General features: G+C 44.8%; 8 protein-coding genes across 8 annotated transcripts; 5 read left to right on the top strand and 3 right to left on the bottom strand.

The window, feature by feature from the left end:
* Positions 1 to 825: 825 nt before the first annotated feature.
* On the top strand, positions 826 to 1,212 carry AOL_s00097g394 (uncharacterized protein; the record flags this gene model as incomplete). The annotated part of the gene is made up of 1 exon (XM_011126227.1): positions 826 to 1,212. The coding sequence occupies one exon, from the start codon at positions 826 to 828 to the stop codon at positions 1,210 to 1,212; it is 387 nt and encodes a 128-aa protein (XP_011124529.1).
* A 1,099-nt stretch (positions 1,213 to 2,311) lies between these two features.
* AOL_s00097g393 (uncharacterized protein) lies at positions 2,312 to 2,728 on the top strand (the record flags this gene model as incomplete). The annotated part of the gene is made up of 1 exon (XM_011126226.1): positions 2,312 to 2,728. One exon carries the CDS (start codon positions 2,312 to 2,314, stop codon positions 2,726 to 2,728), a length of 417 nt encoding a protein of 138 aa, XP_011124528.1.
* Positions 2,729 to 3,140: 412 nt separating this feature from the next.
* On the bottom strand, positions 3,141 to 3,626 carry AOL_s00097g392 (uncharacterized protein; the record flags this gene model as incomplete). The annotated part of the gene is made up of 1 exon (XM_011126225.1): positions 3,141 to 3,626. One exon carries the CDS (start codon positions 3,624 to 3,626, stop codon positions 3,141 to 3,143), a length of 486 nt encoding a protein of 161 aa, XP_011124527.1.
* A 762-nt stretch (positions 3,627 to 4,388) lies between these two features.
* AOL_s00097g391 (uncharacterized protein) lies at positions 4,389 to 4,829 on the bottom strand (the record flags this gene model as incomplete). Its single annotated transcript, XM_011126224.1, has 1 exon — positions 4,389 to 4,829. The coding sequence occupies one exon, from the start codon at positions 4,827 to 4,829 to the stop codon at positions 4,389 to 4,391; it is 441 nt and encodes a 146-aa protein (XP_011124526.1).
* Positions 4,830 to 7,126: 2,297 nt separating this feature from the next.
* Positions 7,127 to 7,753, top strand: AOL_s00097g390 (uncharacterized protein; the record flags this gene model as incomplete). The annotated part of the gene is made up of 1 exon (XM_011126223.1): positions 7,127 to 7,753. One exon carries the CDS (start codon positions 7,127 to 7,129, stop codon positions 7,751 to 7,753), a length of 627 nt encoding a protein of 208 aa, XP_011124525.1.
* A 301-nt stretch (positions 7,754 to 8,054) lies between these two features.
* Positions 8,055 to 9,100, top strand: AOL_s00097g389 (uncharacterized protein; the record flags this gene model as incomplete). Its single annotated transcript, XM_011126222.1, has 2 exons — positions 8,055 to 8,518; positions 8,608 to 9,100. The coding sequence occupies 2 exons, from the start codon at positions 8,055 to 8,057 to the stop codon at positions 9,098 to 9,100; spliced, it is 957 nt and encodes a 318-aa protein (XP_011124524.1).
* A 1,484-nt stretch (positions 9,101 to 10,584) lies between these two features.
* Positions 10,585 to 15,440, bottom strand: AOL_s00097g388 (uncharacterized protein; the record flags this gene model as incomplete). The annotated part of the gene is made up of 3 exons (XM_011126221.1): positions 10,585 to 11,849; positions 11,904 to 14,796; positions 15,273 to 15,440. 3 exons carry the CDS (start codon positions 15,438 to 15,440, stop codon positions 10,585 to 10,587), a joined length of 4,326 nt encoding a protein of 1,441 aa, XP_011124523.1.
* Positions 15,441 to 18,558: 3,118 nt separating this feature from the next.
* Positions 18,559 to 19,718, top strand: AOL_s00097g387 (uncharacterized protein; the record flags this gene model as incomplete). The annotated part of the gene is made up of 3 exons (XM_011126220.1): positions 18,559 to 18,602; positions 18,695 to 18,857; positions 18,960 to 19,718. 3 exons carry the CDS (start codon positions 18,559 to 18,561, stop codon positions 19,716 to 19,718), a joined length of 966 nt encoding a protein of 321 aa, XP_011124522.1.
* Between the last annotated feature and the right edge of the window lie 904 nt (positions 19,719 to 20,622).

Below are 20,622 nucleotides of genomic sequence, written 5' to 3'. Positions count from 1 at the left end.
ATAACCGGCCTAAATATCATTGTCTAACTCTAAGCCAGCTTAAAATCCAACACAACGTAAGAGGTATCCGGACTCTAAAAAACAACGTGGCACAAGAGCTTTGGTTTCTAAGAGATATATATATATATATTGACAGAGAAATACAATAGCTCATCGAGCTCTAATTGAATATCTAATTTCTTTCCTTGTTTGATTGGCCTAGCTTATCTACGTCTTTGTCTTGATTCTCAGTTCGTCATAAGATTGATATATCGATTCTTCCCAGATCAGACCTTCTCACCAATACGATCGACAAAGGTAAATATCTCAATGAATTCCATGAACTTGAGATCTCCTTCGGATCAAAGCTAGCCTGATAAACCCCCATTTACTGATTTTTAAGCGCATAATTCACAAGTTTCTAGAAGAGATCGATGGGTCTGATACAATATGATGAAGACCCAGAAATTGCTCATATATCGACATCGATATTAATGTGTAATTACCTAGGTTAGGTAGTTAGCCGTATATAATCTAGGGCCTCAGGCTTGTATACTTGAAATAAACTTGTAAATCGACACCATCTTGGAAGTGCTACAATATTTCATCAATCGGTAGGTCAAAATCATAACCCCTCCCCATTTGTTCTCTTCTCTTCTTCTTTATTCCTTCTTTCCTTTGTATGCTTTCAATTGCAAGATCTATCCTTCATTTAGAATAGTACTAATAAGCCCAAAAAATAGGTCAAGCAAACTCACCACCCATAACCATTCCCATTGACTGAATCCAATCCTAAAAGATCCTCCAATCACCACACCTTACGACGACCAAAATTAAGACCCAGAAATGCCTGCCTCCTTCGATGAACCCGACTTCCCAGGACTCTACAAACTCGTAGTAGTCGACACCCAAGCGGGTCTAACCGATGGATACGAGACCGTCGACTGTCTCGAAGATCCATTACCAAAGGATCCTCAAAGGTCAAATCTTCTCGGACTCAACGACTACAATATTTCATACGTGAGATATATCAACAGGGTCATTGAGCATATTAATGATGGTCCGGAACTTGTGGGAACGGAATTGAAATATTTCTTGCAGAATTGGGGCGTTCTTACTGATCTTGGTAATAAGTTTTGCTTGTCACTGAAGCTTGGACAGCGGAATGCGTATTTTGATGAGTATTCGGATTTGGATGATCGGTCGGGGACGAGATCGCCTTTGAGGCGTTGAAGACAAGTTAGTTTCCTCCCTGGCCTAACTTGGTTGAATATCTCGCCAATATTTAGACGTTGACAATTTTTTGGAAGTTTCTATAGTCCGTTTGTTTGTGGTTTATACATATTCCTGTATTACGGGACAGCTTGTATGACGATCATAGTTGTTTAGAGAAACTATCCCTTTAAACTGCCAGCCGATCGGGAGAAGCACTTCATTTGGGGGTATTCTGTGAATGGGGATTCCCAGAGAATATAATCTCAGACAGAGTTCCGAAGTTCCTTTCACAACTTTGGCAGGGTTTTATGAAATCCGCAGGAATAAAACAGTGCTTCACTACTGCTTATAACCCGAGAAGCGACGGACAAGCTGAAATGTCTAATCAGACAATTGATTCAGCTTGTCTAATCAGACAATTGAGATAGCCCTGATACTGCTGGAGTTGCTCCCAGCCGGAGTGAGACCCCGTTACCATCCAGACCTGCCCCTGAGAATGGCCCACCCGATCAAGCTCCAGTGCTATAGCAGGTCCCAGTGGGACAGTGAAAGAAACCGGCCCCCCATACCTATACTATATAGGATTTTAGAAAGCTTCTAGAAGCTTAAGCCTGTTCGAAATGTATACCATACTGATAGATTTATATAGCATTTCAATAAAAGCGAATTTCCGTCCCAAGCCACATAGCCTTTTATTTTTTCGATATATAGTGAGCGATAGGGAATATTCATTCCTGTTAGATAGACCACGCTTGATATTCGGTCGATTGGGTCGGGGAAAACTAATTCTAGATTTAGGTCCAGACCAATCAGTTACTTATAATATTCCGCTAGTAATTTTTAGAGGGTTTGTTGAAGATCTTAGGGCTATAGAGGCTCTATCGTGGACCAGAATTTCGATAAACAGGCTCGGATAAGCTCAATATATTAATAGATACCTGATTTATAACGGCTACCGCACCCAGGTTAGAGCAACTAGTAGCACGCAACGTTATTACAGTTCCGAAACACTATCCATCACTCCTATCATCACTTTACATTCACCGAGAGCCTTATATTCATTTAAGATACTTTCGTTTGCAACCGAGACGCAAGATGCGTATTTGCCAAAAACAGTATGACTGAAACTGTGCCCGCTCCGTTTAAGTTAGTGATCACATTCTTCAGTTGGGGCAGTCCGGAACAGCCGATCATTTTCGACTGTCTCGATGACTCGATGTTAGGGAAATTAAAGGAAACATTTATCACCACGGACTTTTTTCTCTTCGGATCATCTGACTTCAGTATTATGGGTCGGTTAACCGATGAGATTAATAGTAGTCCGGAAGTCCGTGACACGAGGTTTAAATACTATCTGAGCAGCTGGTCCCGAAGGACTCGTGGGGATACTTTTTGCCTAGTCTTGAAACGCGGAATAATTGAAACGGTAGCTGAGTATAGAATCAGGAACGGTCTTGCACCGATTAATATCTTTGGAATGGAAACTCCTACAGCTTCTACCATGTCGGATTCTGGCGATGATGGTTCCCAATAGTGCTCGTATACATATTGTTAAATAGCTTTTCAGGAAGTCTAAAGTCTTGATTGCTGTTTAGGGATGCAACATTATGGAGATGATTATTTCGGGCCTGTAGGTAGAAAATACCATATAACATTATCCTGTAACTGCCTTCGACCTAGTCATGAGTCCTAAGAGTAGCCAAGATATGTGTTATTCTAGAGGTTTACAAAATAGCCTTCCCCGTTAGATCCCAGGATACATCGGCCTAGCTGATTTGTCTGAAATATATTAATAACAATGTTTGGCAAGTAACTGTAAACATAAATACAAATGTAATCGTTCAGCTATATAGACGAAGCTCTGGGCCTGAAATTAATAGGTAGATATGAGAAACACAGGGAATCTTTTTCAAAGCATGAAGTTAACACACACACACACACACTTCCTAATTTTCCAGTGAAACTGAATCATCAGAGGCGAGTGTCTCCGAAACCTCAGACCATCGATCCGTATCGGGTGTCAAGTCACCCGAAGCATCAACATTATTAAGTGTATAACTCCCAAACGCCTTATTAAACGCCATCTGCGCATTATTCAACTCGAAGACCACAGTAAACTGCCTTTCAGGACGATACTCCCAGTCGATATGCACAGAATTGATGATCCATGTATACCCAAGTCCGTGTAAAGTTCTATTTTCGTTGTCGTTGAGGGAGGATATAACACTGTTCAGCCGGTTGAGGGCATCGGCGCAGAAATTAGAGAGTTCAATGTGTCCGCTATGGGGTTGGCCGTTCCGCTCTGGAAGCAAGTGAGCAAGTGGGTTTTCAACGCAGTCGAAGATGGTGACCGAGCATTTAGACCAGTTGTCTGCCGTGTCTTTCGTGAAGACTCCCATTTTGAATGGGAATGGGACTTTGAGGGTTGGCATTTTTGTGGAGTGTTTCGTGGAAGCTGAAAACGCAGAGTCTGGTAGTGTTCTGATCAATTGGAGTGGAGTATAAGTACCATATACTAGTATGGCGAGGGCTCTATTTGCTTCAGAAAATTTGAATCAATCTAAAAGCCTTAGAACGATGGGGCAGTAGCGATGACACTCACCTCCTTCTTGATAAGATAAGGGTTAAAATATGTCAAATTTTTATTTTGGATTGAAATGGGAACAAGCTCGGGAGTGAGGTAGTTGATCGATTTGATCAATTGATATCGATATATCGACGGTGTCACCCACCAGCCATATCACCCTTTTTCTTTCGGAAAGGAAATAGATTTGTGCAACAGTGACCAACCATATATTATCTTACTGATAAACTCGGCTGACCCTTCGGAATTCTAAACTTAGCAATAAAATATGGGCATCTGAGGAATATATAGATTGCGGATTATATTAACTACACGTATAACTTTCGGCGTCGAGCTGTTGTTTTCTTTGGAAAATTGGCTCAGATATGTCGGGGGCCAAGAATCCCTCTGGTACATACATTGGAATATTGCAAAAGATAGTAGCCATGCCGCACGGCGTTGATATCTGCAAAAACAGAAAGTGTTTAAGAAAAAACTGAACATGTTAAAATCGATAGTGATACTGAAGATATGTCCAGGAGAACTTTTAAATACTCGGTATTCAGGGTTACATTCTCATCTTAATTGAAAGCATTGAGACTAAGATAAATCATTTGATCGTGAAAGCTAGCTATGAAATGGTGGAAGCAGGGGTGTGCATCCCTGTCAATGTATCCCAAGCATCCTTCGATACTTCATGTAAATGCTCGGAAGGTTTGCTTATAGGTAGAACCTGAGGTCTTCCAAGTTTCAAATAAAGCTTGAATATAGTACGACTATACGTATGCCTCGTCTTAGATTCGGGAGGCAATTGGCTTAACCCCGAAAAATAATAGCTATATCCAGTGCCTTGAAGTCGCTTCTCGTTTTTGTTGACGAGCGCAATAGTATCCCGCACAAACTCGAGGTCGTAGTCATATAGTTCATGGAGGTAAGTCTGTTTGAAATTCTCGGGGGTAGGGTCGTTGATGCAGTCAATAGAGGAGTATTTTATTTCCCTTGCCTTCCAATACTCGAACCCTTCAAAGTTCGCAACAACGTATTTGTACGGAGCTGGCCCTGCTTCGGACATTATGAAGGTTTTTGGAGATCGTTGTATTGGTACCGGCTTTTGACGTTAATTATATTGATCGTAATTGTTATTTTTCGGGGGTCACGGGGGTTGGTCTGGTTTTAACCTGAATTTTATAGATGAATTGAGAGTATTCTGAAACATGGATCGTAACATTTGCTTTTTCGCTGATCGTCTACGCCAACGCTAACGTAACCCGATAAACTACGCTTTAGATATAACAACAGTTTTAAATCTAGGAGAGAAAGTAACATCGATATATGTAAGTAACCCAGACATTAAAGGCTTAAGAACATAATAGCTAGCCGCTTAATTATAATATATCTTGGTGCATGATCAGCAATAATTATATAAGGATATTAACCAAATAATATCGAAAATATTTATACCCAGTTTCTTTTAGAAAGTAATTTCTCTTCTTCGTTAATTACTTTAATAACCCGTTTGGCTGCTTTTAGATCGTTGGTTGTCATTCTTTCGAGCAGTGTCCTTCTAGTTTTCACGGGGATGAGATCTTTGAGGGAGTCGAAGGCCGCGAATGTTGGCACATTTTCGGAGTTTTGCGTTGTTTCGGGGTCTTTTTCGACGGTAACGTATTTGTATACAATTGTATGGCGCTGGGAGGGTACCGGGTGGGAGCCATTTGAAGAGAGTATATCTGATAGTCAATAGATCGATATATAAACTAAAGTTTTTTTTGGTTTCTTTATATACCTTACGACAAAGATAGATAGTTTCAGGTATTAGACTTTATATCTTACAAAGAGAAAGGATTTGAATAGATCTTCAGGGAACTTATGAGTACTCGAGTGTTTGCACAGGCCCAGCCCCGGATTTCTCTTGATCGAATCGAGCCGAATCATCACACAATTGGCACAATAGGTTGGCACATGATATTGCATGGGAAAACTCGTGGTTTTATTTGCTGCCTACTTCCAAAATCCGGTATTAATTTTCTGTCTCATAATTAATATTGGCATATGATATAACCCGATTACTTGTAAGCTTATATTATAAAAGCGCTTGGCGTGTCGAATCCGCGAATCGAGCCTGGCCTGGATCTGCGTAGAGTCCCTGAAAGATCTTGACCCGAAATAAGTATCAAAAAACAAATGTAATTTGGGTATATAAAAACATGAGCAGATATACCTTTGTCTTTAGGTAGTTCGAAAAGACTGTAAAAATATGCCATATGAACACATTCCTAATTATATATAAGGACACTTAAATCTGCTCAACTTAAACATCAAGAAACTTAGGGAAAACTTAACAAAGTATTCATTTCGCTGCTTGCGGACCTTAGGTCTATAAAACCTATAGGCCACGTGCTTTTATCAAAACTTGGAGCTATTCATTAGTATCTAGATATCTGACATATTAACATAGACTATTAATTACACTATAATCATGATTTCAATCATGTCGAGGCCGGATAACATTCTATAGTACAATACAATTATAATATAATAAATATTCCAAACGATGTGAGAGGCATCAAATATCCCACCATGGTCTGCGATATACACTTCAAACCCCATCTCTTCAAAGTCGCTTCCTTCTCAAAATCCTCAACCTCTCAAAAATTCATCGTCACCTGTTCAAATCATCCCAAATCTCCAATCTTTCAAATCCCATACGGTCACAAACTAACCGATAATTCCACGGGCGACCTCTTATACTTCAGACGTTTCGACGTAAAATATCACGCGCGATTTCTAACGCCCCCCCTTTGGATCGCTATATTCTGGATGCTTCATATACTCAACAGCCATAGTTGTCTCAAAACTCTTCTACCGAGACATCAATGGCGTGTCAAATTCATATCTATACCACATGCGCAAGTACCACCATTTACATATAAAAATGGTGAAGAAACAAGCGGGCCAGAAAAGAAATTTACTGTAATATTCCAGCTTTGTGAGATCGAGCAGAGGATTTCTTACGACTGTGCGAGATATATGGATAAAAAATATGGAGTTGAAAGATTTTCAGGCCACGAATTAGATGGGACACTTGAGTGAATATTCATTTTTTTATTTTTTTATGACGATAGATCTAAATTTGTATACATACTATATTTGGTATATAGTACTTAGCTTGTACCCAAAAATGGTACGGTATAAACCCTCTCCAGTCTTCCGCACGTTTTCCTAGTTTAAGAAGAGTCTTATAACTATCTGTCTTTCTCCTACGAAAATCCTTTTTGACCCCTCAAATATCATACACCTGTCCACTTCTATAAACTCCTCGACATACAACAAAGCCTCAAAGTCGAACTTCCACAAAAGAAACAAACAATGGTACCCCCAATCCTTACCCCAACCTCCTCCGAGCCCAGAAATCAAGTCTACCTCCCCTACAAATATGTGATCTTTAAAAACACTTTCCCAGACGGCGACTGGGACCAAGGAAACTGCTTCGCCTTCGACATCCCCTCCGTACCATTTCTAAAATCCTCTAACGACTATGATAACAACAATACGGATGATAACCCACCACTAGAAAGGGACACAATAGGTTTACTCCCCGAATTCTGTCAAGCAGCATTAAGTGCCCTACAAAGCTACATATCAACCCTAAACAGCGATACCGACGAAACACCGGATAAGTGTAAATGGGTTATTCACACCGTTGATATCGGAAAGGATGAACATGGGGTTGTGAGTTGTCGAGAGTTTGGGGTGGTTTTGGAAATGATTGGATGGGCAGAGTTTGTTGAGAGGGAGGAGAAAAGAGTGGTAGCAAAGACCGAGGCGGAGAAGGATAGGGTAGTACAATCCTCTTCGTTTGGGTCTCGCCCTGTTCCTGTTCCTGCTCTTGCTCCTGCGCCTTCTGTTTGGACGGAAAAACGGGATGGTTTTGGTCATACTTGGTTTAAAAATTCTGGACATGTAAAAGACTTTGGATTGCCAGCCTTCCCTTGATTGGCTACTTCGTCCGGTGCCAGTAGCGTTAGATTCTTTTGGGGTATACTTATGTATACCTCTAAAGCTAGGGACGAATAGTATACTAATTTATTAAATACCGCCCTTTTACCAATCAAAGACCCTATTTTCGTCGCTCAAGGCCCCTACATGGTCCGACCGTACCTAATATAGCAACTTAACACCACACCCATCAAAATCATGCGTTGTCCACACAAATATCCAACATCCCATCCCATCTCCCATACAAAGGTTAACTTAAAAAAAGAGACCCAAATGTAATGCATCCACCGAACCCACCATGCCCTCCCCACCCCCCCTAACCCCACAAACGCCCTTTACCTCCCTCCTTCAACACCCTTATATCAAAAACTTCTTCATATTACTCCCATTCCTCTTCCTAGGCGGTCTGATCCTCTTCCTCCTAAACCGTGCAGACTCGCTACGCGCGGGAGCCGGACTTCCCACATCTCCGCCTATTAGAGCTCCTGTAAACAATGAACCACGAGAGATAATTGAAGAAGAAGAAGAAGGGGAAGGAGAAACGGAAGATGTTAATGAAGGAGCACTAGGAGCTGAAGACTTTGGTGAAGATGTAGACGTCGACGGACTCCTCGCTGAAGCCGGAGGCGCAGGTGGTGATGATGGAGAAGAACAAGTAGAAGCCGGACCCGCGAATGCCGGTGGTGTTCCTCGACAACCTCGGAATAGAGGTATAGTCGGGAAAAAGAAGGCGAGGAATTTAGAAATGAGGGATCGTCGAAGGTTTGCCTTTTTTCTTCTTCTTTTCTTTTCGAGATTTTCTCTAAGAAGAAGAAAGATCTTGCAGGACTAACTCACATAATTTTTTATAGAGCATACTCCGAGTTCCTTCAATCGCAAGCCCGCGAACGTCGTGAACGGGAAGAAGCACTAGAAAATGACCTCGAAGAAACAATATTTGCAGAAAAACAGCGTCGTGCATTAGCAGAGATCAAGATCGAAAAGGCAAAACTGAAAGAAAAGGAAGAGAGGAGGGAACAAGAGGAGAAAAACCGGACATATATAAACAAACTGAGGGAATGCATATCTAGCATTGAAACCCAAGGTACCGGTAAAATTAGCCTGAGAAGTCTAGGACACAGGGTTGGAAAGGATGAAGCTTGGATTAGGAAAACGTTGGCGGACGAGAAAGGGTTGGAAGGGCTAAAAGGCGGCGTTTTGTCCTTGGTCACGGAGGATGGCTGGTTTATAAGGGTTGGAAAAGAGGAAATTGATACAATTGCAAGAAGAGTAGAAGGGAAGGGGAAGGTGGTGGAATGGGAGGAAGTGAGCGCTGCGCTCGAGGATAGTTTGAAAAGGCTCTAAATTTCAAAGATTTGGTTCACGATATAAGAGCCACCTATGAATGGACTGTATGATATATATTGGGCAGAAAGTCAAAAGTATTGAGATATATAATAGCTACTACACACGATATTGAACTAAACAGCTTAATCTTCAAGTTAACATACATTGCATAAACGTTAAACTACAAACAAACTATTCGGATGTACATCTATACAATCTGTCTTCGACGAAACCACAAGCCTCAATACTATCAAAAAGTGGACGAGAAAAGCAACATATATTTCACGAATTCACAAGCGTTCACAAGTGAACCGAATTAATTATGCTTCAAGAGTATTCAAAAGAAAAAAAATGTCATCTCAATTATATAATATATCAAGTGGCCAAGAGAAGCACCACCCGTTTCTCCATACCAAATACAAACTTCTTTTTGGTCCACCAGGGGGAAAAGGGGATGCATCAAAATTCATCCAAAAGAGCAAAAGAGCAAGAAAAACTATCCTGGGATCCGGTCACCAGACGGCGGAAACCAAAACTAGTTTTTCCTTCGCTTGCAAGAAGAAAAAAAAGATAATAAAACAAGGACAGCAGGGACAACTTAAAATATTTGAAAAACAAGAAGAATGGGAGTAATAATGCACAGTGAGAAGAATAGAGAATCCAAACGGCATCCAAAGAAGGGAAATTCAAAAGTAAGCTTCAAAAACGGGGTGGGGGTATACGACCTCTTCGTGGTCTTTACAATCTTATAAGCAAGAAGCTATAGCAAGGGAGAAGCAAATGCAACGACGGAAAAGCATAATTCTTTTGATAATGCAATGTGGACCAACGAGAGGAACAGAAAACCAAAAAAAGTGAGAAGCAAAACGGGATAAGTCCAAAAAGCCAAAACAGTGAAAGGCCAGAGCAAAAAAACAGCGGGAAGGACATCCTTCATAACGCCATAAGTATGGGGAAAGGGATTATTAAACCTGGTTAAAGTACATATTTGGGGTAGGGAAAAGGGGTCATAATCCAGAAAATAACGAGCAGGAAAAGAAAAGCTTGCAAGTTGATGTGTGCTGGGTTTTTTTCGGAAAAGATCAAGGCGTGGGACGAGGGATAACCGCAGCTTCAATCGTGAAACCGAATGTCGAATCAATAAACGCCCGTTATGCAGTGTTTTTAATAAAAGTAGTGGGTTGGGATAACCTCGGCAGGCGGAAGCAGTGGGGGATCGGAGAAGTCGAGGTGATTAGACAAGTAATGAGGAATGACAAGGTAGCGTCGTGGATGTTCTGGAGGGTCAGATAACCGTGATCGTTTTCGTATGTTCGGTCGTTTTCCTTCAGGAGAAAACCATAATCATAATATCGTTCCGAGTAAAAGTATTTCGAAACGCTCGAGTGTAGAGAAACAGAAAAGAGAATAAAGCGGATAACAGTCGGGTTCTGTAAGTAGTCTCATGTGATGCTTGTACCACCCGTAGTAACAGGCATTCAAAAAAAAGGGGTATCATTCCTTTAACGTCGGCTGCGGACACTGCCTGGTTTACGGCTTACAGGGGCCTTGATATTACGCCCATGGGGAGCAGCTGGAGGCTGGAAACCGAACATGTTGTTTGCAGACTCAGGTTGGAAACCGGTTGGAGCAAGAGTGGGGGCAGCATTAGAAGTACCGAAAATTGGAGCAGCGGTAGTTGTGGAAGCGGGGGCAGCTGTAGCATTTGATGCGTTAAAACCGAAGGTAGGAGGTGCTTCAGTCTTGGCTCCGAACGTAAAGTTGTCGTTGAACGACGTAGACGTCTGCTTCGGCAACTCCGCACCGAATTGAATCGGTTGGGTGGTCGCAGTGGAGCCAAAGGTGAATGATGCACTCGAAGTTGCACCATTGTTACCGCCGAAAGCTGGGGCCGCGGTAGCTTCGCCAAAGTTGAAGGAAGCCGGCGCCGTGAACGATGGAGCTGCAGTTGCTCCCGAAGTGGCTCCGAACAAAGCATTGGTCGTGGGAGCACTGCTCGTGGCTCCGAAAATGACGGGGGCGGATGGGGCGGTGGTTGGAGCTCCAAAGTTGAAGACGTCCGTCTTCTCGGCCGGCTTGGGTACCCCGAAGTTGATGGGCGGGGCAGCGGCTGGGGTGGTGCTGGGACCACCGAAGTTGAACACCTCCGGTGCCTTCTTGGCTGCCGGTTTGGTGTTGCCACCGAAGGTGAACACTTCGGATGGCTTTTCAGCCGTCGTCGAAACCCCAAAGATGGATGGGGCGGCCGCAGCAGTTCCAAATTGGAACGTGCTGTTCCCAGCGAAGGGGTTGCTTGTTGGACCCCCCAAGGCGAACGACTTATTGTCGCCACCGAAGCTCATCTTCGGTGGCATTGCCCCCCCAAAGTCGAATGAAGCCGGAACCACCGGCTTGAAGGTTTCGGCCAGGGTGGTTGCCGCACTGGTCACAAACCCGAACTCCTTCGGGCTCCTGATCTTCTTGGCCGACTGCGGAGTGTTGTCGAGCTCCATGCTCGACCCCTCGTCCAGGCTCATCTCATTCTTAAGAGATGGCCGGACGGAGGCGAACATGCCAGCCTCCGCAGGCGTAATGGCAGAAGGGGTGGCCGGGGCAGCAGTGATGGGGGCCGGGGGGAGGAGGGATTGGGCCTTGGGGATGTCGCCGGCCGATCCGAGTCTCGGCAACGTAGCGCCATTAACGATAGGTCGGAAGACCTCGTTCGTACCGGCGACATGGTCCCCGCAGCCCTGCTCCTTCGCGTCCTCGACGACGGTAAACCCAGAACCTGGTGAATGATTAGTACAGCGAATCAACGCAAATTTGGATGGGGAGAGCTTACTCTTCTGGGTCTGGACAGGGTCGAACAAGCCCGTAAGACGGGCCTTGGCCTTGGAGCCAGGTGTGTTCTCCTCCTTCCCGCTGGTGTCGTCTTCATTCGAAAGAGGGGGTGAAAGTAGGGAGCGAGAAGACTTGGTGGGCGACCCACCGGCTTGGGCAGGAACTGCCCCGAAAGGATTGAATCTCGGGAACTCGCCAGTAATCTCCGTAGCCTTAATTGGAGATTTGGCTGGCGAGTGGTCGCTCGATCGTCGTCGCTTCTTAAGGATATTCGGGAGCTCCTGAGCCTTAGTCAACTCAGCCCTCAACTGGGCGAGTCTCTCCTCCTCTTTCTTGAGGGCCGCCTCCCTCTCATCCATCTCCCGTGCACGTTGGTGCATCCGGGCCGTCTCTTCAAAAGTGCTATCTGGACCCCACTTCGCAGCTTCTTCATCTGTGGCAGCTCGGAACTTTGGGCCCTTAACCTTGTCCTTCGTCGCAGCCATGATGCGATACATGCGAATGCGTTCTGCTTCGTTCTTCGGCGACGTGTAACCGTTTTGGAAAGCGGTTTTGAGGTCTGGGAGAGCCTCGACTTCCGGAGTTGGGAGATTTGGGTACATGCGTTTAAACTCTGCAACTTCCTCCTCAAGGCGTGCACGTTCCTTTTCTTCTTCGGATTGTTGACCGGCGGGAACCCAGTCGAGATCGCGGAGGATACCATCCTGGCTCCAAACTGCGAAGTCTTGAGAGGTACCGTTAGATCTGATGATACGGACGCGTTTTGGACCGCAAGTTTGCTCCAATTCGGTTTCCCATGAGCCTCGGCCCTTTGGAAGCCTTCCGTCAATGATATCGAGCTCGTAAAAGACACCTGCTTCTTCAGAATCCTCTTCCCAAGCAGAAAATGTACCAGTATCATCGCGCTGTCGCCACTCACGAGGAACGTCAACTAACGACTTTTGGTAAGAAGCGTGAATCGGATCCGATGACCCTTTGCCGACAGTCTTGGGCTTCGTGAAGGTACTTGGGGCCATGCTAAGACCGGAGCGTTTGTGTTGACCAGGCCCAGCTGAAGTTTGGGCGGTTCGAATAGAGGTTTCATCTGTAGCTTTCATCTTCTTACTAGCGTGTGTGTCAGCTGGGGATGCGTTACGGGAAGCATCTGAGTCCTCTTGTTCAAACACCCTGAGGGTGTGGCCGGGAGCGAAGGTAACTTTCTTGGGCTGCGGTTTCGGTTTTGGCTCAGCTGCAACAGCTCTTGCAAGTCGGTTTGCCTGGTATTCTGCATCTTGAGCGGTGTATCTTGAGCGACCGGATCTCTTGCTGGGGAAATTATCCTCATCGGAAAGATCCATTTCCTTATTGACCCAGCATTTCGAGCTAGTCCGGGAATTCTGAGCCCGGTTATGTCGAATTCGATGCTTTTTGTGAATTTCAGGGTCGTATTGTTGAACAGGTGGTCTTTCTGGACTGACACTCGCTTTGCGCATCTTACGGTGCTTATCTACAGCTTGATGGGGAACTTGGTGGGGAACTTCCTGAGCTTTCTCGGGTTTGTTTGCTGGTGGATTGTTGTTACGGACGACGTGGACTCTTCGGAACTCGTCCCAGTTCATCTCAGAACGCTTTCGGTTCAAGTCAAAGTGGTCGTAGACCTTAGCTAAATAACGGTCACGCTTTCTGACTTCTTGGATAAGCTTCCAGAACCAGTTGTCGCGACGGCTGACCATTTTCTTGTACGCGAGGCGTGTTTTGGCGTTAGCTTGGAGCAAGTGTCGGTTTCCAGGTAGACGGACATATGGGAGAAGCTGCCACAGTTGTCGGAATCTCGGGTCGTCTCTAGAGACCTCGAATTCCTCATCTGGGAGCTCAATGTCAGCTGCCGGAAGTGGGTGATCATACGGGGTGTGGAAGATAAGGTCGTAAATTGTTTGTTTCTTGAATTCGTTGCGAACAGCGGAGAAGTCGCCATTGTTTTTCATGATTTCACGTTCTTCCTCTGAGAACTCGCGAGGTTGATAAGAGGGTTCTGGTTCAAATTGGTCTTCTGGAATATAGACCTTGTGAAGAGCAGCGATAGCAGCGTCACCAACAGGCTTGCGACCCCAAACGGGCTCAAATGTGACCTCACAAACGATATTCTGGCGCTTTAGGAAACCACGGTCAGAAATAATCTCAGCAAGGCGAACGATGTTCTCGGTGTGGTCGGTGTCGCTGAGAATGTCAAAGTCGTCCGGAAGTTTTGGCAGGCGTTGAAAGACAGAGGCTTGATTACGGAAAAATGATGGCTTCCAGCCAGTGTAGGAAAGAAGGAAGGCCAGCTTTTCGGCGTCCTTGCTTGGGTCGGATTTGAAGTTTTCCTGGAATTCAGCTTTGAATCCACTGTCATTTCGTTTATGTTGACGGTATGGGTAACCGCGTTCTCGAGCAGGCTTCGAGGTAGCCTTTTGAGTCTTCGAGGTTTTCTCAAGTACTATATCCTCAGTCTGGCGATCAACTGTGTGGGCAGGACCGGTCCTCCTAAGCTCTTCTGTCCATGTGGCGGAAACTTGAGGGGCCTGAGGAGAAACTTGCTGTAGTGAATTACCGAGTGCTCTAACCTCGGCAGCACGATCAGCTTCTCTTCGAGCCTCTTCGGCTTCTCTATCTTGGTTCTGATAATAGGCAGCAGCTCTCTCACGGTATCTTCGGTCTTGTTCTTCATGAAGACTTCCATCTGTCAAGGAAGTTCTGATCGGTTGGGCGGGAGCAGTATCCCATCCCATGTAGTTTCTAGTAGACTTGGAGACATAGGAGAAGAACGATCTTGTGGCAGCGCCTCCGACACGGCCAACGACACCACCGACGGTAGCAAGAGTGCCAACGGTGCCTGTGGTCACATGGAGAAGGCCACGTAATGTGGGGAGCCAACGCTGATGAGGAGCACGTTACGTTAGCACGAATTACCAGAATAGGATAATATCACAACATAAAACGTTCTATAGACGCGACCGATGATCAAGAGCAGAGATAGTGGGGCATGGGAAGATGGGGAAAAAAGCATAAACGCGTAAAGCGGTGTGTTTTTAGTCCCAAAAGGGAGGGGAGAACGGTCGGTGCTAATTTGCTGCAGGGACAGGGCGGAGCAGCGCGTAGCGGGGACTTCCAGTGTTTTGGGTGGCCCAGCAGAAAGGGGCTGGGCAACGCACGCAACACAACACAACACACGGCACAGCACAACACAACGCAAGGCAGCCCGGAAAAACCGAGCGGACAAAGAAACTTGCTCTGCCGTGGTGGATGTGTGTGTGCAGTGTGGGCACAAGGCGAAGCGAGAAACCCACGCGAAGCCCGCAGAGCGAACGAGGGAAAAAATGGGAAGAGAAGAGAAAGGAAACAGGCTACTTACGTTATTACCATTGTCGCGAACGACTTGAGTAGTAGTGTAGGGACTTGAAACGAGATGCTTCATTAGGCCATTTTGAGGTCTTCTCCTAATCGGACCGGGAGTAGAGCCAGCTGGAGCTTCATGTCGAGAATTGCCTCGGTACGAGGGCGTTCTCATACTCGACGACATCGTGGTGTCGGTTTGGTAATGTGTTGTTGTTTTTCCTGATGGTGATTATGACGAAGTTGCGAAGCCGACAAAGGAAAAAGAGGTAAAAAGACAATCCTGATGTCGATGATGTTCAAGAGAAGAAGAAGAAGGTAGATAGAATACTCATGAAAATATGGTAAAGGCGATGATGATGAGAATGAGGATTATGGTAAAGAAGTACTCAGAGTAAGGTAGGTGAGGATGAATGGAGATGAAGGGAGGTGTATGGTTGTGATGAGAGGTGTTTGGAGTGAGAAAAAAGATGTGTTGCAGTTGTTCGTTATGTTGTTGCTAGAGGTTCCCAGCAACCAAAAACCAGTTCAGATCGAGTTTGTGATCGTTACTTAGCAGTTACAAGATGGATGTTAGAGCAGCAGGGAGAAGAAGACAGAACTCCGTATCGCAAGGGAGTCTTTGATCAAGTCGTGATGATTGATTGGTAGCAGAGTAACAGCGGTTGATTGAGAGGTAAGGTTGATGGGTGATGATGATAGATGATAGATGACAGATGGTGATGTTGATGAAAGTGCGATGGAGAAGGAAGGGAAGTGAGGGAAAGAAGGAAGGAAGGAAGAATAAACAAAATGAGTGCAACGAAATTATGAGAAAATTTCGACGTCGCTGGTGACGGAGCAGCAGCAGACAGCAACGGAAGAGAGTCGCAGGGGGCAACACAGTCTCAACTCTGAATAGGATGTGTTGTCTCTTTTCAGATGGCAACGAATGTCTACGAAGCTGTCGATGTTCCTATCGTTCACACTGGCGATGTGTTTGATAGGACGATAGCTGGTGGGACGAGAAAGTGTTGGAGGAAGATGAGGTGAGGTTGTTGCGAAATCTATCGGCCGAAGGAGAGGAGAAGCTGAGATTAAAAGGATGGGAAATTTCAAAGTGGGCGGTCGCTCCCTTAAGCTGGGCTGCCCGACCAACCAGCCAGATTATTTTCTGCATTGCCGTTTCCGGTAAGTCTGCCATGACAAACAATCTTCCCTTCCCAGACATCCAACAACGCGTTGTCCCTTCGCGTGTTGTGCAACTTGATCCAGCCAGCCCCTTTATTTCCCTCGCACATTGGTCATAGACGCCCTTCTTCAGCTTCACTACGAGCCTCTTTTTCCCTCCAAAGACGGCCCCCGCCGTGCCATGGCCCTTCCCTTTTTCCCCCAAACTAGCCCCAAACACCCCCTACATCGCCTCTCCTCCAATCATGTCTCTTCTCCCTTGGCCTGCATCGAACTTCCCTTTGCTTTTCTCACTCGTCTCCGCACGCCTTCGTGATCCCACCCTTCCCCGAACACCCTCCGCTTTGAGTAATTTCTCCCCCTTGTTATTGTTTGCCCAATCATAAAATTTGCTGCCGGTGAGGTGACTAGATCCTGCGCGTTTTCCTCTGCTCCCCCAACTCCCGGATCCTGCTGCCTCGTCTGTCCGTCTTGTCCACTAACATCCGGCTCTGCACACCGCTCGTAAGTTCCCCACAGGTTCCTCACAGGCGAGTTTTCCAGGTCCAGGGACTTTTGCCCCAATTTTATGTCCCATTGTCAGTCGTCTGCGTTCTTCGTTCTGTGTCACCAAAAGCCTGTTTTTTCTATTTTTTCATCTGCGTTTTTTCCCTCGCATACACAACATGTGTCATATGAGTACTATTACCATCCCCACTAATTCTTTATGCCTTATACTATACTACTATGTATATGCTGACTTACTAGGTATATATGTAGTATGTACAAGATGTATTATTAAGTATACCAAAAAGGTCACTTTTAGTACGCGCTCCTGCCATAAAACAAAAAAAGAGGAACTCGATTTCCTGATTTTCCGCACATCGGCGAGCTCGACTCACGAAGCGTGAAATGACACGTTCCTGTCACCCACTCGCGCCGTTGTCGTGTCGTCCCATCAATGACAGGGGACAAAATACCATCGTGCCATCAAAAAAGGGATTCCAACAGCTGAGATCTCCATTTCAAGCTATACTATGTAATTCCCTTCTGCAAGGTCGCTGTCATACCAGCTAGCCAGAAGGAAGACCGGGAATCCACCACACATTAGTCTACTTTTACTAAGTACTTATATGCATAGTACTTGTAAAAGGCCATGAACGCCCAACGAGCTGCCTCTATGCAAGTAGGCTGGAATGTCGGACTTGGAATGCGGGTTTTTGTCCCTTCTTCCTCCCGTTTGTTGGAATGTCGAGGGACCAGCTGCGCCTCTATCGATAGCGATAGCTAAGCCACATCTTTACTAGCCACACACGTCAACACAGAAACTCAACCATACAGCCACATATGGATCAATAGACCGCAAGGGACGACCATCTGATTAGTAAAATACATCTGGCCAGAGCCGTAGACAGCTTAGAAATCGATTACGTACTCTGAATTCCAAGTAAGACTTCGCACTTCGGAAGTTCTGCTACCCGGGTGTGTGAATCGTGTATGAATCCAGGCACACACACACACACCAAAAAGCTAATCCCAAATCCAAGCCAACTTCCCCTCAACATCTCGACAAATCGTAGATTAGACACCTCATGATCAAGACTTCCAACATAGACCCTCAAGATGACCCATAAAATTATTAATATGCTCACCAATTTTTGCACTATCTTCATCTAGATCATACTGCAAAATCTAATTTCATATCCTTCATACATAGTATGCATATGTTCTCACAAAAACCCAGAAAATTACTACAACAAAACCCAGCAAGCCCCCCCTCACCCACCCCTCCGAAAAGTCTCCTTTCGTCTCTTTGCTGATAAATACGGTTCATAAATTCCTTCATTCCTTCTATAGACTACGTACGAAGCTTCGTATGCTCTTTTTTCCCAATCTCGTCCGAGAAATTAGGGTGTATAGGGGGTCTGGAAATGTGTATATAAGCCTCCCCTTCGTACCCCCCAAAATACAACAAGACTCTATCTTTGTAAACACAGCATTTATATATTGAAGACATTTATATGGCCAGTATCAATTCGATCTGCTCTTCACAGTTTCTACCTGAAAACATCTTTTCTTTCTACAATTACTATTTGAGAACACATTACCATTCTATAGTCCCACCGGTAGACTTCTGTCCAGCATCATTATCCGCCATGCCTACTCCACTTTCTGAGCAAGGGAACGATGAGTTCTGGAAGTAAGCATTTCCCCTCGTGTCTCTAGTTTCTTTAATACATATATTCCTCAATAATCGAGAATCAGTCTAACTAAATTATAATATCGATATAGAACCGCAACTTCAGCATACGACTCCCTCGACTGGCAAAAAAAGCTAACAGGACAAATAAAATCTTTTATCGAACGTCAGGCCACTTGGCTCGCTCTCTCTTCCCCTCCGACCACTGATGTCAGGCTCCTGGACTACGCTTGTGGTCCCGGTGTCGTCTCACTCGTAAGTAATTAATCCCTTTCATAAATAATTGATTATGCGTATAAATATAAATATATATCGTTTTTATATTATATTTTTGATATTTATCATTTATTTCTACAGTCCCTCCTCCCCTACACCACCCAAATCAGAGCCCTCGACGTAAACCCCCACCAAGTCTCAGAATACAACCGTCGCTCCCTGGGTTCCTCCTACCCACCATCCCTAATCCGAGCCGAAGAAGCCGACATCTTCCTCCCAGACTCTTCATCCATCCCCGCCAAATTCAACGAGGAAGAATACAAAAACTTCGATTATGCAATCTGTTCGGCAGCATTACACCACGTCGACAACCCAGCTTTAGGGGTACAAAGACTTGCGGACCGTGTAAAGGTCGGAGGAAGGGTTGTTATTATTGAATTCTTGGAAAGGGATTTAAATGCCCTTGCTGAGGGGAGTGTGATTAGTCCTGCTGAGGCTGGGATGGCAAGTGAAGAGGAGAGACTTAGGAGGAATGCGGATTATAGGTCTCATAGTCATGATAATGCTCATATGAAGGATTTTCAAAAGGACTTTTTGGCGGAGGGGAAGCAGCACGGGGTTTATCATGAACAGCATGGACATTCGCATGGTCAGGAACAGGGTCACAGTCATGGTCACAGTCATGGGCATGGACACGGGCACGGGCATGATCATGAGAGCGGAGAGGGAGGGGAGAAGAAGCATAGACATGGGCCACACGGGTTCAAAACCGAGCAGATGGAAAAGTGGTTTAGGGATGCTGGGCTGAGTGATGTGAAGAGCGTGATTATGGATGAGAAGATTGAGATTATGGGATTTGGAGGGTTCGAGGGGTTCATGACCGTTGGAGTCAAGGAGTGACTCTTTGGAAGATTGTAGGATATTTAAAGGTTATAGATATACACCTGATAGTTGGATTTTGAATTTTTATTTGTAGCTATTATTTAAAACTAGTATAGTGCGTTAGGGATTGTTTTTGCTGATAACATCACATTGAGGCGTTGAAGATCGATATCGTGATCAATACCAGACCACGTTTCTCAATCAATACAATGGTACTTGCCCATGGCCTTATCCGTCCTTCATCATGCAACTAGATATCGCGATCGCACATGCCCTTCATTTTTATACATAACTGAATGATATCTATGTTTAGTCCTAGCTTGGTAAATTTACGAATACAATTTATATATACATAAAATTAGAGGCATCTAATCATTTATAGACTAGTTAAGGGTATAGTATACACACTAATACCTCCTATCACTTCGATATATCGGACCTCCACCGAAGAAACTCCCCGGCCCAAGACCATGATAGTTAATGCCAATTGGCCAATGCACCCTGGCTTATCTACAACTTCGATATTTTTACGTACCTACTAACAATCACTTAGCTTTATCGTATAAAACTCGAATCCCTCCAACTTCGCCGAATAAATTCCCATACATGTACACTAGTGCGGGAAGAATGACTAATACCAACGAAAACCTTCAAAAGTCAACGGTCTATAAAAACCTGTATAAAAGTCGAGACATGTTTAAATCGATTAGCACTATAAACGTAATATTGTGCCCATATTTTCAAACTAGCGTTCGGAAAAGGACGGAAGACCCGGATTCAACTTAGACTGGAAAAAAAAAAAAAAACAAGCTTTGACGCTACTCCTATCACATCCGCAGCCACATTCCAAAAAAGCCGTCTTCCTTCCTTCCTTCATCCGCCCCTCGTAACGAGATCGATCCGTCTACAAAAACCCCAAAAC

The sequence above is a fragment of the Orbilia oligospora genome (assembly GCF_000225545.1).
Source record: "Orbilia oligospora ATCC 24927 unplaced genomic scaffold scaffold00097, whole genome shotgun sequence".
Taxonomy (NCBI): Eukaryota; Fungi; Ascomycota; class Orbiliomycetes; order Orbiliales; family Orbiliaceae; genus Orbilia; species Orbilia oligospora.
The sequence above is the reverse complement of the archived record's forward strand: the minus strand, read 5'-3'. Positions and strand labels throughout refer to the sequence as shown.